This window comes from Gymnogyps californianus, chromosome 1 (assembly GCF_018139145.2).
Source record: "Gymnogyps californianus isolate 813 chromosome 1, ASM1813914v2, whole genome shotgun sequence".
In the NCBI taxonomy this organism is placed as follows: domain Eukaryota; kingdom Metazoa; phylum Chordata; class Aves; order Accipitriformes; family Cathartidae; genus Gymnogyps; species Gymnogyps californianus.
Window position 1 is genome coordinate 211,465,800 of NC_059471.1, and position 12,583 is coordinate 211,478,382.

The 12,583-nt window shown below is 39.6% G+C and overlaps 1 protein-coding gene across 1 annotated transcript in view; it reads left to right on the top strand.

The window, feature by feature from the left end:
• BEND7 (BEN domain containing 7) overlaps positions 1-12,583 on the top strand; it is a 49,161-nt gene that overhangs the window by 16,472 nt on the left and 20,106 nt on the right. The window contains exons 4-6 of the mRNA XM_050898455.1: positions 5,062-5,184; positions 7,683-7,948; positions 12,185-12,410. Of these exons, the coding sequence (XP_050754412.1) occupies positions 5,062-5,184; positions 7,683-7,948; positions 12,185-12,410 (615 nt within the window). The remainder of the gene's footprint in view (positions 1-5,061; positions 5,185-7,682; positions 7,949-12,184; positions 12,411-12,583) is intronic.

A 12,583-nucleotide genomic window follows, 5' to 3' on the forward strand; every position in this document is an offset into this window, starting at 1 on the left:
AAGTTCTCATTGCTTGTAACAGTTAAAAAGGAAAATACTATTATTACTCTCAGTACTGTCCTTGCACTAAAAAACATACAGCCCTAAGTTTCACCAGATTGACTGTTTCTCTGTAGAGACAATGTTTCACACAGAGGTACTGGTTGACCTGGAGAAAGATGTTGCAGTAAGTCATGCTAGTGTTGTTTATTTTATAATATAAAAAAAAGTTCTGGCTTTTTTAAAGGTGCAGATCCAGGGGAGAGGGGAAAACACTTGATGGGATTTAGCATCGAAGTCTAAAACTGAGCTCTCAAAATCCCACCATAACAACCTTCTAAATGTGGGAGGACCTGAAATTCATCACACATCTCCCTCTTTGCCCTGAGAGTGCCTAGGCACCGGCAGGGACAGTTCTCTGCATGCACAGAAATGCCCAAGCCTGCACAGATTAGGTGCCTAGTTCCCGGATCCAGAAAGTAGGTGGAGCAGCACCTCTGTCCCCTCAGGGGCCTGATTCAGCATGTGAGCTAAAACGTGTTGACAGGATTTGGCCCCATATGCAAGAAAATGTCAGTGCTTTAATTTTTTGTACGAGGAGGAAGCGTTCGGCTGCTTTATGATCCCTTACAGGTTAGAACAGTCTTTGAGACAGTAGAAGGGTTGGGTTGAATGACCTCCTGGGCTGGACAGGAGGAATGCCCAGGCTCCCAGCTCCTGGGGAAGCGCACCAGGAGGCCCCTTCCACCCCTCCCTCTGCAGCTGTCCTGCTGCAGAAAGGAATGCAATCTTTTAGATTATTACATAAAGGTGGGTGTGGGCCCTCTCCGCTGGCCACCTTTGAAAAGACAATCTGCATAGCGCTCTGGTTAGAGGTGTCTGTCTCCAGTGGGGTGTTGCGATCCTGCCGGACAGTTTTGCTGCTTTGGCTCTGAAGCCTGGTCTCTAGGAAAGGAAAACTTTTGATGCATTTCTGGGCTGTGAGCAAGCTCTGAAACTGCTCCTCACCCAGCACACAGCTCTTCTGGGCGGCCATTGCAACATGCCTAATTCCCCCCGTCCCTTGCATTGGGAGCCTGAGCATCTAACTCAGTATTTTAGATGTTATTCAGAGGATGGACAAGGTCCTTAAAAGCTGGGTGTAGAAATGCTGAACAATACCTCAAGGAAGATACTACTCCTTGGTACTTACCATGGTGTTTAAACTCATCAGAGCAAAACTGTTCAGGTAGGATGTAAGCTTATTAGCTGGGGCTGTCAGGCCTAGGTCATCACTGAGGAGATGTCCAGACATCTATAGCAGGCAGTCTGAGTCCAGAAACTGTTTCTGTCCATTGTGAATAGGTACTGTATAGGAAGCCAAGATACGTGTTGTAGGCTGTCTGAATTACTCAAATGTGAATGTAATAGGCATGCTAAGTCCATCTAACTAGTATATTTATCTACTTGCATGGTAAAGGTGGTTCAAGGAGAGGCTGGGATGGATGTTTAATAGGTGCTGGTATAGAAAGCAGTTGTGAAAAAGGTATTGGCAAAAATAGATGGAGAAAAGGAGGAATGGGGGGAGCTTAGGCATTGCTGCAACAGGGAAGAGTAGGAACATACTTGAAAAGCAAAGTGATTTATTCCAAACCAGATTTAAGGTGGCAGTTCCACAAGTCAGGATGTTAGGTAGACCTCTGTGACCCACTGCATTTAGTGGAAGCCTGTTGGGGCTACAGTGAGTAGCATGTCTGCCCTGTTAGAGACAACAAACTCATAGAGTCTGTCTAAAACAGTTTAGTTTCGTTTCTTGTGTTCTGTAGCAAATCCGGCAGTGATGCAGCAGCTGAATTGCTTTTTGGTTATGTCAAGATCGTTTTCAATGGATTGCACTTGCATGCTTTTCAAATATAAACTTGTGGTAGCAATGTTACACCAGGTGAATTCACTCTCAGCAGACCCAGCTGCAAGAACCACTGTCCCGGGCTACTTGCTGCTCACATGGGGGAAGCAACTAATGTATTTGTGTCGTCTCCTTCTCTCAATCATACAAGCTGGTATCAAATTTGCCTGCTGGCTAGCTTCCAAAAGAGAGGGAGATGACTCTTTAAAGACTCCTTCATAAAAATAAAAAGTCTGTTCTCCTTTTAAAATTAAAAATTGATTTATAACAAGTTGAAAAGGGTTGCTTTTGTCCTCTAAAAATGATAAAGATAGTGCTTGGAACAATGACTGAGAACACTCTACAAGATGTTTCTTACAACACAGTAACTGATCAGAGGAGGGAGGATAGAAAGAAAATAAAAAACCCTCATGAATATGTATGAAGTCAGTAGAACCCTGCTTTGATTTGAAATATTGGTGGTCTCTTTTCCCGTTTCCAGTACCTATGGTAGATTTACATGGGTAATTTCTATCAATGCTAATGGGGATTATAATGTAAATCCCCCATGCCTCAATGGGAAAATAGACCCTTTGGTTTTCCATCAGGAGCCTGTGTGCCTGCGTGCTTTCATTAGGAATATGTTATATTGCAACAGGAAAGATGTACAGGTATTTACTGATAGAATTTGTCCAGGTTTTCACATGCAGTTCACCATGATGTAGAGTCTTTGTTACGCAGGAAACAAAAGCCACCAGCCCTGTCTCCCACTGTAGTCTTTCAGATATTATTTCCAGAAGCCCACTAGAATATTGGATTCTGATCAAGAGAGAGGATAGGCTTTATCCCATGGAGCTTATTAGTCTAAAACAACTGAGAAAGCACTGGAGGAAGGATGTTCTTACTATGTATCTGTCTTCTATTAATAAAATTCTCCTCATTTCCTGGGACTCCATTTCTGGGGTACCTGCTTGTCTTACTGAAAGGTACGGAGTTATGCTGATGCTATTAAATTATAAGTAGTCTTGAATCTCATCTACTTAAATGTCTACCTTTAACAGATAGGTAAAGGGTATTGGTGGAGCCAAGTTGAGGGATTCTGAGTAATCGGCTGCAAAGCTAAAAATAACATTTTTTTTCCCTCTGTACCTATAATAATCGGCTAAACATTATGGACCATTGAAAAGATAAAATCCCATCCATGCCCCAAGGAACTTTCAGTGAATAGACAGAGTACAAAGGAAGGGTGAGATCAAACTAGGCAGCGTCCCGCTGAGTCAGTAACCTCTTTTTGTTTTAATCTGAGACTCTCAGCCCGTTTTCCAGATCGCTTTTTACTTTTAAAAAGTTGTTTTATTTACAGCTGAAACCTTGGAGAGAAGAAGCCGGTGGAACTATTGCATTCATATTTGCCAGATTTGCAGAGATTCTTAAACTGCTCCATTTATCTTAATGCAATATTAACAGTTTTTTCCATGGATGATATTTTAAAATACCAAAATTTGTAATTGCAGTAGTGTGGACAATCTAAATATTGAGGAAAGGAGGAGAGCAACACCCAGAAGATGTCAATAATCTTTAAGTGACGCATCAGTTTAGCTTCACAAGTAGCTCACTTTTGGGAGAATGACCACCAGTTTGCTCAAGTCTGACAGATGTTGCTTCAGAGCTGAAGGACTGAATGGAAGGAGGTAGAGAACAAGTGCCTGGGAAGGGAGATTTGAGGATGGAGGGACACATTGGAAGAACTAGGAAAGGGTGGGAGCAATTTAGCAGTGGCCAAATTTTCAGCCATTTTAAATGAGGATTGAAGTCAGGGGATCTGTGTGGGTCTGACATCAGGGAGCTCTGATGAAAGAACACAAACCAAACCTAAAAAGGTATTAATAAACTGGTTTGGCTTCAGAGGAAAGCAAAAGTAATAATAAAAAATGGGAGGATTTATGAGCGAAGATTAAATGAGTTGCTTATGTTCGCTTTAGCTAGGTAATGATTAAAGGGCACCTGATAACTGTCAGGCTGTGGAAGAAAAACAGAAATATACTCTCTGAAGTCCACCACATGTTACACCAAGCAAGATGATTTTTGTTAGATCCATTTGTACCTATCTTCATAAAATGATCATCCCTCCTCTTGCATGCTTTGATGAGCAGTAAAATAGCCATCAATTTAAATTACTGTAAGCACATTTTGAAATGAAGGGGGGTGCGTCCCATCTGGCCTCAGTTTCAAGCAGATACTGCTAGGTGTTTTGTTGCATTTTGAAATTTTTGTTTGCAGCGTTAAAGCTAGAGATACAGCTATTTTAAACTAAAGTGCAGAATGCAACTATTCAGGTAAAACTTGAAATCTCTCAGCTGTTACAGCCTGTCCTAATTCAGGACCTACGATGCAGAACTTCTGGAAGGCAAGGCAGTAATGAAAGCACTGCTAAGGGCTAGAACTAAAACTGTGTGAATTCAGTTAAACACTAGGAAGAATTACTAGAAAAGTATCTAGTAATCTGTTGAACTACTATATTAATTTTCAAAGGGAAACTATGGAAAGCCCATCTTGTAGGTCATAGTGCTGGAAAACATGCCATAGAAAACAATCCCACCCTAGCACACAGAAGAGCAGATTTGAAAGCTTTCCTTGCTGGTGGTTCCTTTCCATCCTGTTTTGTTTTTTTTCCTCCAAATAGGGTATTTTATTTTCATTCTCAATTCTTCACATGGTAAAGAATCACATGTAACATTCAAGCAGTTTAAAAATTCTTAGGCCCTCATTTAATGTACAGTATAAACCTTTATTATGCAGACTGGCTTCATTCTTTGTAAGACTGTTCCGGGAGATGGGCTTTTTTTGTGTGTGTGTGATAAAGTGAGTATGTTTATAATGAGGTTTGGTGCTATTGTTATTCAAGATGAACTAGCCTGACAACAGAGAGCTCTGCTGTGAAGAGTGCATTGTATTCACGCTCTGAGCAGTCTTTTCCAGCCCATGTAACATGGCATCACCTACCGTATATAATTGCACATACTAGTAATTGGATAAAAACCAGTGGCCCCTACCTCTTAAAAGGGACCATGTTGAAAATTATTTGCTTTCTTGCTTTAGATCTAATTTCACGATCGAGTATATTGATAATAGTTTCAAACACGTGCTGGTAATTGTTGTTTGGGTGCTTTTGTGTGGGTTACATCATCTCTCCCCCGTTCCGTTCCTCTCTCTTTCAGGAGAAATCCCGATGGTGAATTCATCAATTGGACCAAACTGCTGTACGTGTAATTGCCAGTCAACCCTACAGGCTATTCTTCAAGAGCTCAAGACCATGCGAAAATTGATGCAGATTCAAGCAGGTACAATGACCGATCCCATACATGCAAATCCATGACAAGCATCTAGTTGAAGATGGCCCTGCTCATTGCAGGGGGTTTGGACTAGATGATCTTTGGAGGTCCCTTCCAATCCAAACTATTCTATGATTCTATGATTCTATGATCTTATTAGGAGGAATGGTCTAGTAAGACAAAGTCTATGTGTAGACTCAGGAAAACCTGGACTGTTTCCTGCTCTCTTGACACATCGTTCAAAGTCAAATTTTCACAGGCTTCTTGGAAATGTAATTTTACTTCTCAGATCCTTACCTGTAACATGGGATATTATCTTGTAGGAATCTTTTAAGGCTAAATTAAAAAAAAAAAATCTAATGTGATTAGATACTCTAGTAATGGGAGCTGAGTGGGTAGGTCAATATGCCATAACCACCCCCAGTTTGTTTTCATGGTGTATTCATTCAGAGGTGCAAAATGCTACTTTACCTGTTACCTGCTTACCAGGTCACTAATCTTAGGGGGAAGAAAAAAATTGCAAGGCCACTTAAAGTTATTGTATAATACTTCATTCAAAGATCTTTCAAGTTACAGCTCCATGGTAGCCTCAACTGAGCTAGCCGCTGCATGTTGTGGCCTCCACCCTTCTTCAGGCTGGTTTACCAGTTCTTTGTACTGGCTGAACCAGCAATAATATGTTCATTGGGGAAAACTACTGAGTCTAGTTTTCTGCTAGGTTAGGAGCTGAAACAGAACAGTGCAGAGCCAGAAGAGCACTAGAGCCAGTGAGATAACGAGACCGTGGCAGCTAGGAGTTAGGTAGGTCATCATAGGCTGCTGCAAAGCTGCAGCCTCCGTGCTTCCTAAAAGTTAGTGTTAATACTAATGAGGAGTTGGAGATGTTGAAGATTTTGTCGGTTGAGTTGCCCATCCAGTGTGAATGATGCGGAGTGGAGCCACAGAGGTTTTTCTCTTAGAGTGGCTGGATAAGACCTCTGTAAGAAAAGGGAGTGTTGAGTAATTAACTGAAATATGGGTGGAGTGAAGGGCTGACTAAACTCCTTGTCTCCACGGCGTATAATGCTTGAGTGAGCAACGGGAAGGATCAGACAGGTTTTGTAATATCAGTTGATACACATAAAAACGCTTTTCTAAAAGTCATCCGTTTACAAAGAAGCACACGAAAGCCCAGTTTTACAATGTTTGCTGGGACGGGGAATTCTTTACGCAGTTGCACCAATTTCATTGAAATTATGTACATGATTAAAAATGGCTTGTGGGTGGGAGGTACAGAACTGGGGTTTATGCCAGAAGAGCTGGCTCCTCAATAGCAGGAATATTTCTTATTTATTATGTATCTACAGTGTAAGTACCTTGTTAATTAGTGAATCTCTTGATTCACTGGGAATGGTTCATGTTTTCTGGTACACATGAAATGATGGTTTTGCAGAGAAAAAAAAAATCGTTGGGCATTTTTGTTGCTAAAAGAAAAAAAACTAAAATGCAAACATGTACGTGAAAGTGTAATGACTTATTTTAGTATTCAAACACCCTTCTGCCTAAATGATAAACTACAAATTACAGTCTTGTAAATCCTTGCCAGAAATGAAATATCCCAGAAATCTTTTAATAAACAGTATTCCGAGGTTCGTTTTTTTTCTCAAGCTTTGTAGATGAGGACTATTTGTAGTTCACTCGTAGCTCAAATGAGTTTGATTTGCATGTGTAGCACTTTTGGCTTTTTTTGTTTTGACCTTGATCTTACTGATTCATCCAGACATATAATTGTATCTGCATAGCATTCTGCTGGAGGACTCGCTCACATTGATACAGGTTCAGGATTGTTGCCTTAATTTATACAAATGATTGTGGATACTGGAAAATGCAAAATATTGAAAAATGTAAAATATGGTCTCTTAGATTTCAGAGGTAACACATGAACTGTCAGTTTCTGTGTATGAGCAAAACAAACTGATGCAACTTCGGGTTACTTTTTTCTCCGAAATTAAACTATTGAATAGTGTTTTCACTCATTCTTGACATAATGGTACTAGAAATGTTCTTGCTGAGCTAATTAACTTGGTGACTACATTCATAAAAATAACTGCAATTGCATTAGCACTTGTATTATCTTACTTTGTCAGGAAAAGATGCTCAAAGACAGTGAGATTCTCAGTCATTCAAGAGGGTATACAGATTAATCATTGCTTAAGTCCTTCATGTCACCAGCCATCCAGTGGTCACTAGGAAAAAGAATCACGTGTTCCTAATTTTCCTAAAATGCTATTCATCAGTATGTCTTGAAAAACCTCATAGTGGAGCTCAGTGTCATTATCCCCATTGTACAGATTGGAAAATTACGCAAAGGTGATAAAATGTAACTGTTTCACATGCACAAACAGCCCTGAAAACCGTACCGTTTATCCAGAAGATGAGTTCAGTATGTCGGTAGTTTAATGGTGCGTCTGTGTGGTTATACATGTGGTTTTGTCTATAAATTTAATTCATTACTTTCTTTCATTCAGTTGGGACTCAAAACAGACAGCAGCCTCCTGTTCCTCTGATTTGTGCGCAAAAGTCAACAATATCAAGAAAGAGAAATAAAAAGAAAAAACTGCCTCTCAAAACTGTTGAACCAATTACCACGAATAAGAAACCCAACTCTGCAGAGAACGAAAAGAAGCTGTCAGCAAACTCGGAACGATCGAGTCTGCAAGCAGTTGAACCCCCCCTAAAACCAGAAACCCCTGTTTCAGGATTTGGAATTATCCTTGAATCAGCTTCATCAGATGTAAGTTAATATTTTAATATGTGGGATCACAGGATTTTAAAGCACTAACTCATTCAGGAGAATCAGTACTCGAGTCAGGTTGACACGTGTTCTCACTTTTTGTTAGAATAAGCAAGCAAATCTTGGGTAGGGTTGAATGGGGACAGTAGGGTTAGACGTGGGGAGTGCTGATTACAAAGTTTTGGTGGTTTTTTTTTTCAACTGAGTGAGTGCTGATTACAAAGGTTTGGGGTTTGGTTGGTTTTTTTTCAACTTTCATGAGTGTGTAGTTCTCCCTTGAGTTCAAGGTTGCCTGTTGTTTGAGCTTGCAGTGGAAACTTGTTCTTCATCTCTCCTGTTGCCAAGAGCCACTGTGAGATCAGGAGCCGTGAAAAGTGCTGCGTGTATTAACCGTTCACAACCCTGTCATTTGCTGATGAGTGCACGTAGTCCACACGTATGCCCTTATCCTGCCAAGGTGTATTTATGTGCTGTGTTTCATGCCTGGCTGGTCCCACTGGCTTCAGGGGACTCCTCACCTCTATAGAGTTCATACCTCAGTCTTTGCTGAATCGAGTCATTTGGTCTTCATCGCTGTGGTTGCTGGATGAGGACCTTGACGCTGATGATGATGTCAGTGTGACTAAAAGGCCAAAATTTGCCGCTCTAAAAAGATGTACTTTTCGCATGTAAAATTGCAATAAGTATATTTTCTTGATTCACGTAACAGGTACGCATGATAGGAATTTCATGTATCTGGTGGCTGATTGGCTTTCTTTAATGACCAGAGAGATGTCATCTGAACCAGTTTACTGATGAGTAAACTGATCATTAATTTCTCTAATATATTTTTAATTTTGAGCAGGCAGTATCCAATTTCCTAAGTACTGTGAGCTAGAAAACCATAATTAAATTCAGTATCAATAAGCGTAAATGAAAACAATGCAGCAGATAATACTCTACCTTTCTGGAAGTGGGAACTAATAATAAAAAAGAGCAGTCATGATAATTCAGTTATATAGATGCAAGCCACACCACTAATTAGATTGCAGTCTCATGCCACAGAGTCAGTGTAGTGCTACAGAGTAACTAGTTTGATGCTTTTTCAGAGGTTTTCCTTTTGCAGTATTATGCTTAATAATGTTTGAGGGAACGGTTTGGGGAGGGACTGGTAATTTATCTCCAGTACGCAATTTGTGCTTATAATTTTTCTTTGCTTGTGGCACTCTTTTCAGCTTGAAACACGGTTTTGAAAACAGTTCTGTACTTGCGATGGAATTTAATTTGGCTTTATGAATGTGTTCCATCGCTGGACACAATTCTTCACAGGTGCCAATTTGACCTAAGAAAAAAACAGAAGAGAAAACGTGTGGCTCATAAATCAGGTCCTCATCTGCCCTCCCATGCTTTGGCCCCTCCTTGCCACAGTAGTTGTTTGACTAAATTTACAGAGCCAGAACCCTGAGACAAACAAATTGATTTTGTTTTGTCTTTGGAAAGAAAACAGTTGAGTTCTGAAAATAGATATATTTAACAGCGAAAATAAAATGTGACCTTAAATATTTTGAGAAGGCTAAAGAAAGTCACTTCTTTCACAATGAATGGCGGTATTATCTTTTTGTATTTATTCGTAAGCATCTCTAGTGTGCTCACGACTAGCGTGTCTGAGTGCCTGAAAAAAACAAAAGACATTTTACGCAGCACCATAAATAAATGTTCCCTTGAGAATATTGCACAGGTTGTCTGTAGTGTGTGCTGTATCGTACGCCAGGACTGCCACTGCTGTTATTTTGCCAACATTTATTGAACTTTAAGAAAAATCTCAGTTTAATGTGTATAAAATCGGGGCTACCGAAACCAGTGCAATTAGTTCAGATTTACTGAGATGAAACACTGCTACTTATGGAGGTGGAAAAAGTCTTTGTGAGACCAACTCTCAGTCTGGCCCATGAATCAGAGAGCCTGCTTTTTAAATGTAATGATCTGTTACTCTTAGTTAAACTTTCTTGTGTTTGTTTTACTGTTATAATATCTCATTTATAACCTAATCATTTCTAATCTATGTAGTACAACCTACTAAAATGTCGAGGATTAAATCTAATTCGCTGCTTGTTAATTTTAGCACAGCAAAAGCCTTTGGCATTCAGGTCTTATTTATTTTATTGTACATGAATAGTTTAGCCACCAGTTCCTTATGCCATGATCATTATCTACTAACAAATGCTTTTCCTTTTGAGAAATCGCATTCAAAGTGATCATAAAGTTCAATTAGGTACTGGTTGTCTTTGAAGAATAGTTTACTACTAAAAGAAAGCAAGAATAAATCAGCATTTTGCCTTCACATTATTTTGCTGATATACAAATTGATTCCTATATTAAGAATAAAATAGTCAAAACTAAAATAATATTGACTCCTCCACGCTGGTGCACTGGTAAGGTTTGAAATGTATCTTACAGCTGTATTAGTGAAGATGATTTGTCTGCCCAAGGCGTCTTGTATCATCGAGGTCATCTTAGATTGCTATCACAAGACCCAAGACCCAAGTAACAGAATAGGACAGGATACCTTCATCACCATGACAACTACATTCTGGTTTTTGATTAACATGAAGTAGAATTTTTCCCAAGTTGTAAACTTGGCCCACATTTATTTACTCTTGAAAATCTTTTCTGTCACCAGAAAGTTTAGAAGTAACATATTAAAAACCCACCTACATCAGAAGATTGTCAAATGTCAAATAGAGTAACTCTGACTGTTTTGCTGGATCCAGCATTTTGAAAGTTCTCAAGGTAAAAAACAACTTTTCATCCAGAACAAGCTGAGAAACTTATGTGCTTTTTAGATTTTTTTTTTTTTTTTATTTACTGTCTGCATATTTTAAGATTCTTCATCCTGGCTTCCCAAAGCATTGTAATCTTCAGTTTTATCGCACAATACACATGCATATCCAATGATAGTTTAGCTTTGAAAATATTCTGCTTGCTGTAACTCTCTTGATACTCATTTTTAAAAATCCGTGGCAAAAGACTTACACAGCCAAATCCTTCTGAGATTGGCAGCCCTTTCTTCTGCCTAGACTCAAGATGTTTGCAGGTGATTTGATGGGAGATGGCATTTGCTCTTGCTCTGTAACCATCTTTGAAAATGCATCATCAGTGGTGGATATGTTTTCACGTAGGGGAAAAAAAGAGCAAGTTAGTAGGAGCAAGGCTGTAATGTTCGCTTATTTTCTCATATCATGACCACTGATTCTTCCCCCCCGCTTGCCAACTTCCAGATAATATCTTAAAAATTTTAGTTTTTTCATGATGTATCTTCATTCTAGATATATAATTATTCCATACAGACATCTTGTGTAAGCACTGTGTGGTAGTCACAGAAGAAAATACTGCAAATATTGTTCGTGTAATTTCTGATATGTACAGACAGGGGCAGCAAAAAGACTCTTAGTAAGGGGACTTCCTTGAAGGCCTTTGTCTACTTTGGCCCACGATGTACTTGAGACAAGACTCTTGTGAAATACAGGATGATTTTGTTTCCTCTTTTTCCCCTCCATCTCACTTTCTAGCAGTCACGTAAATCCCTGTGATTTACCACTGAGGTTTTTTGTGCTGAAATAAGGTGTCTGTCTAACATCATCCTCTTCTAAGGATACATTTTGGGAATATGAAAAGGAGGGAGAAATGGATGATCAGCAAGTGCTGGCTCCAAGCGCAACCTCAAACTCGTCATCTGCTTCTACTCATATGGGCCATATCTGCGCTGGAAGCCCTCTTGGGAAACCACGTGGAACGGGCCAGTAGCCCTGCATTTGTGCTCCTTGGAAACGCCTGGCTGCCCCACAGCACACTCGTTCACATCATTTGGCAGTGAAACAAGTCCATAAAATGGTTAGATAAATGTCCAAAAAGCATCGCATAGGAGTATTGCTCTGGGATGATCCTCTTGTTTGTCATTACTATCCAATATTGAAAGGTGTCTCTTTTCTTTTTGTTAGCTGTACGCCTAGAAATAATGTCAGTAATTGTTAACTATTACAGTGGCTAGACACGAGTATGATTATTTGATTTGCCTTTTAAGGTGCTTATTCACTGATGCGGTTTGATTTCAATGAAGTAGGCTGCTGTGGTACTGAATAGCTGGGAAGAGAGTCATGGTTTGATTAAGTGATTGTAAAGTCTCACCAGATGCATGATTGAAGTAAAATAATGTCTTTGAATGCTCGTTTAATTAAAACATTTGTATTCTTTTGGTAGCCAGAAGTGCAACTTGCAGAAGGCTTTGACGTCTTCATGCCGAAATCTCAGCTGGACTCTATATTATCAAACTATACTCGCTCAGGAAGTCTGCTCTTTAGGAAGCTGGTCTGTGCATTTTTTGATGACAAGACTTTGGCTAACTCTTTACCAAATGGCAAAAGGAAAAGAGGGCTCAATGACAACCGGAAAGGACTAGACCAAAATATTGTGGGTGCAATAAAAGGTATGCTTTTTGCTTTCTTTCATATGTGTAATTAGAACATATTCTCAGCTAAGGAGAGCGTAAGGGGATTAGAATTTCTGACGTGTGTTAGGTCTGTTAAAATATGCAGTCTTATTTTTATTCCCTTTCATTCACTTGTTAAAAATAGCTTCTACGGGGACAGCTTGTGTTAA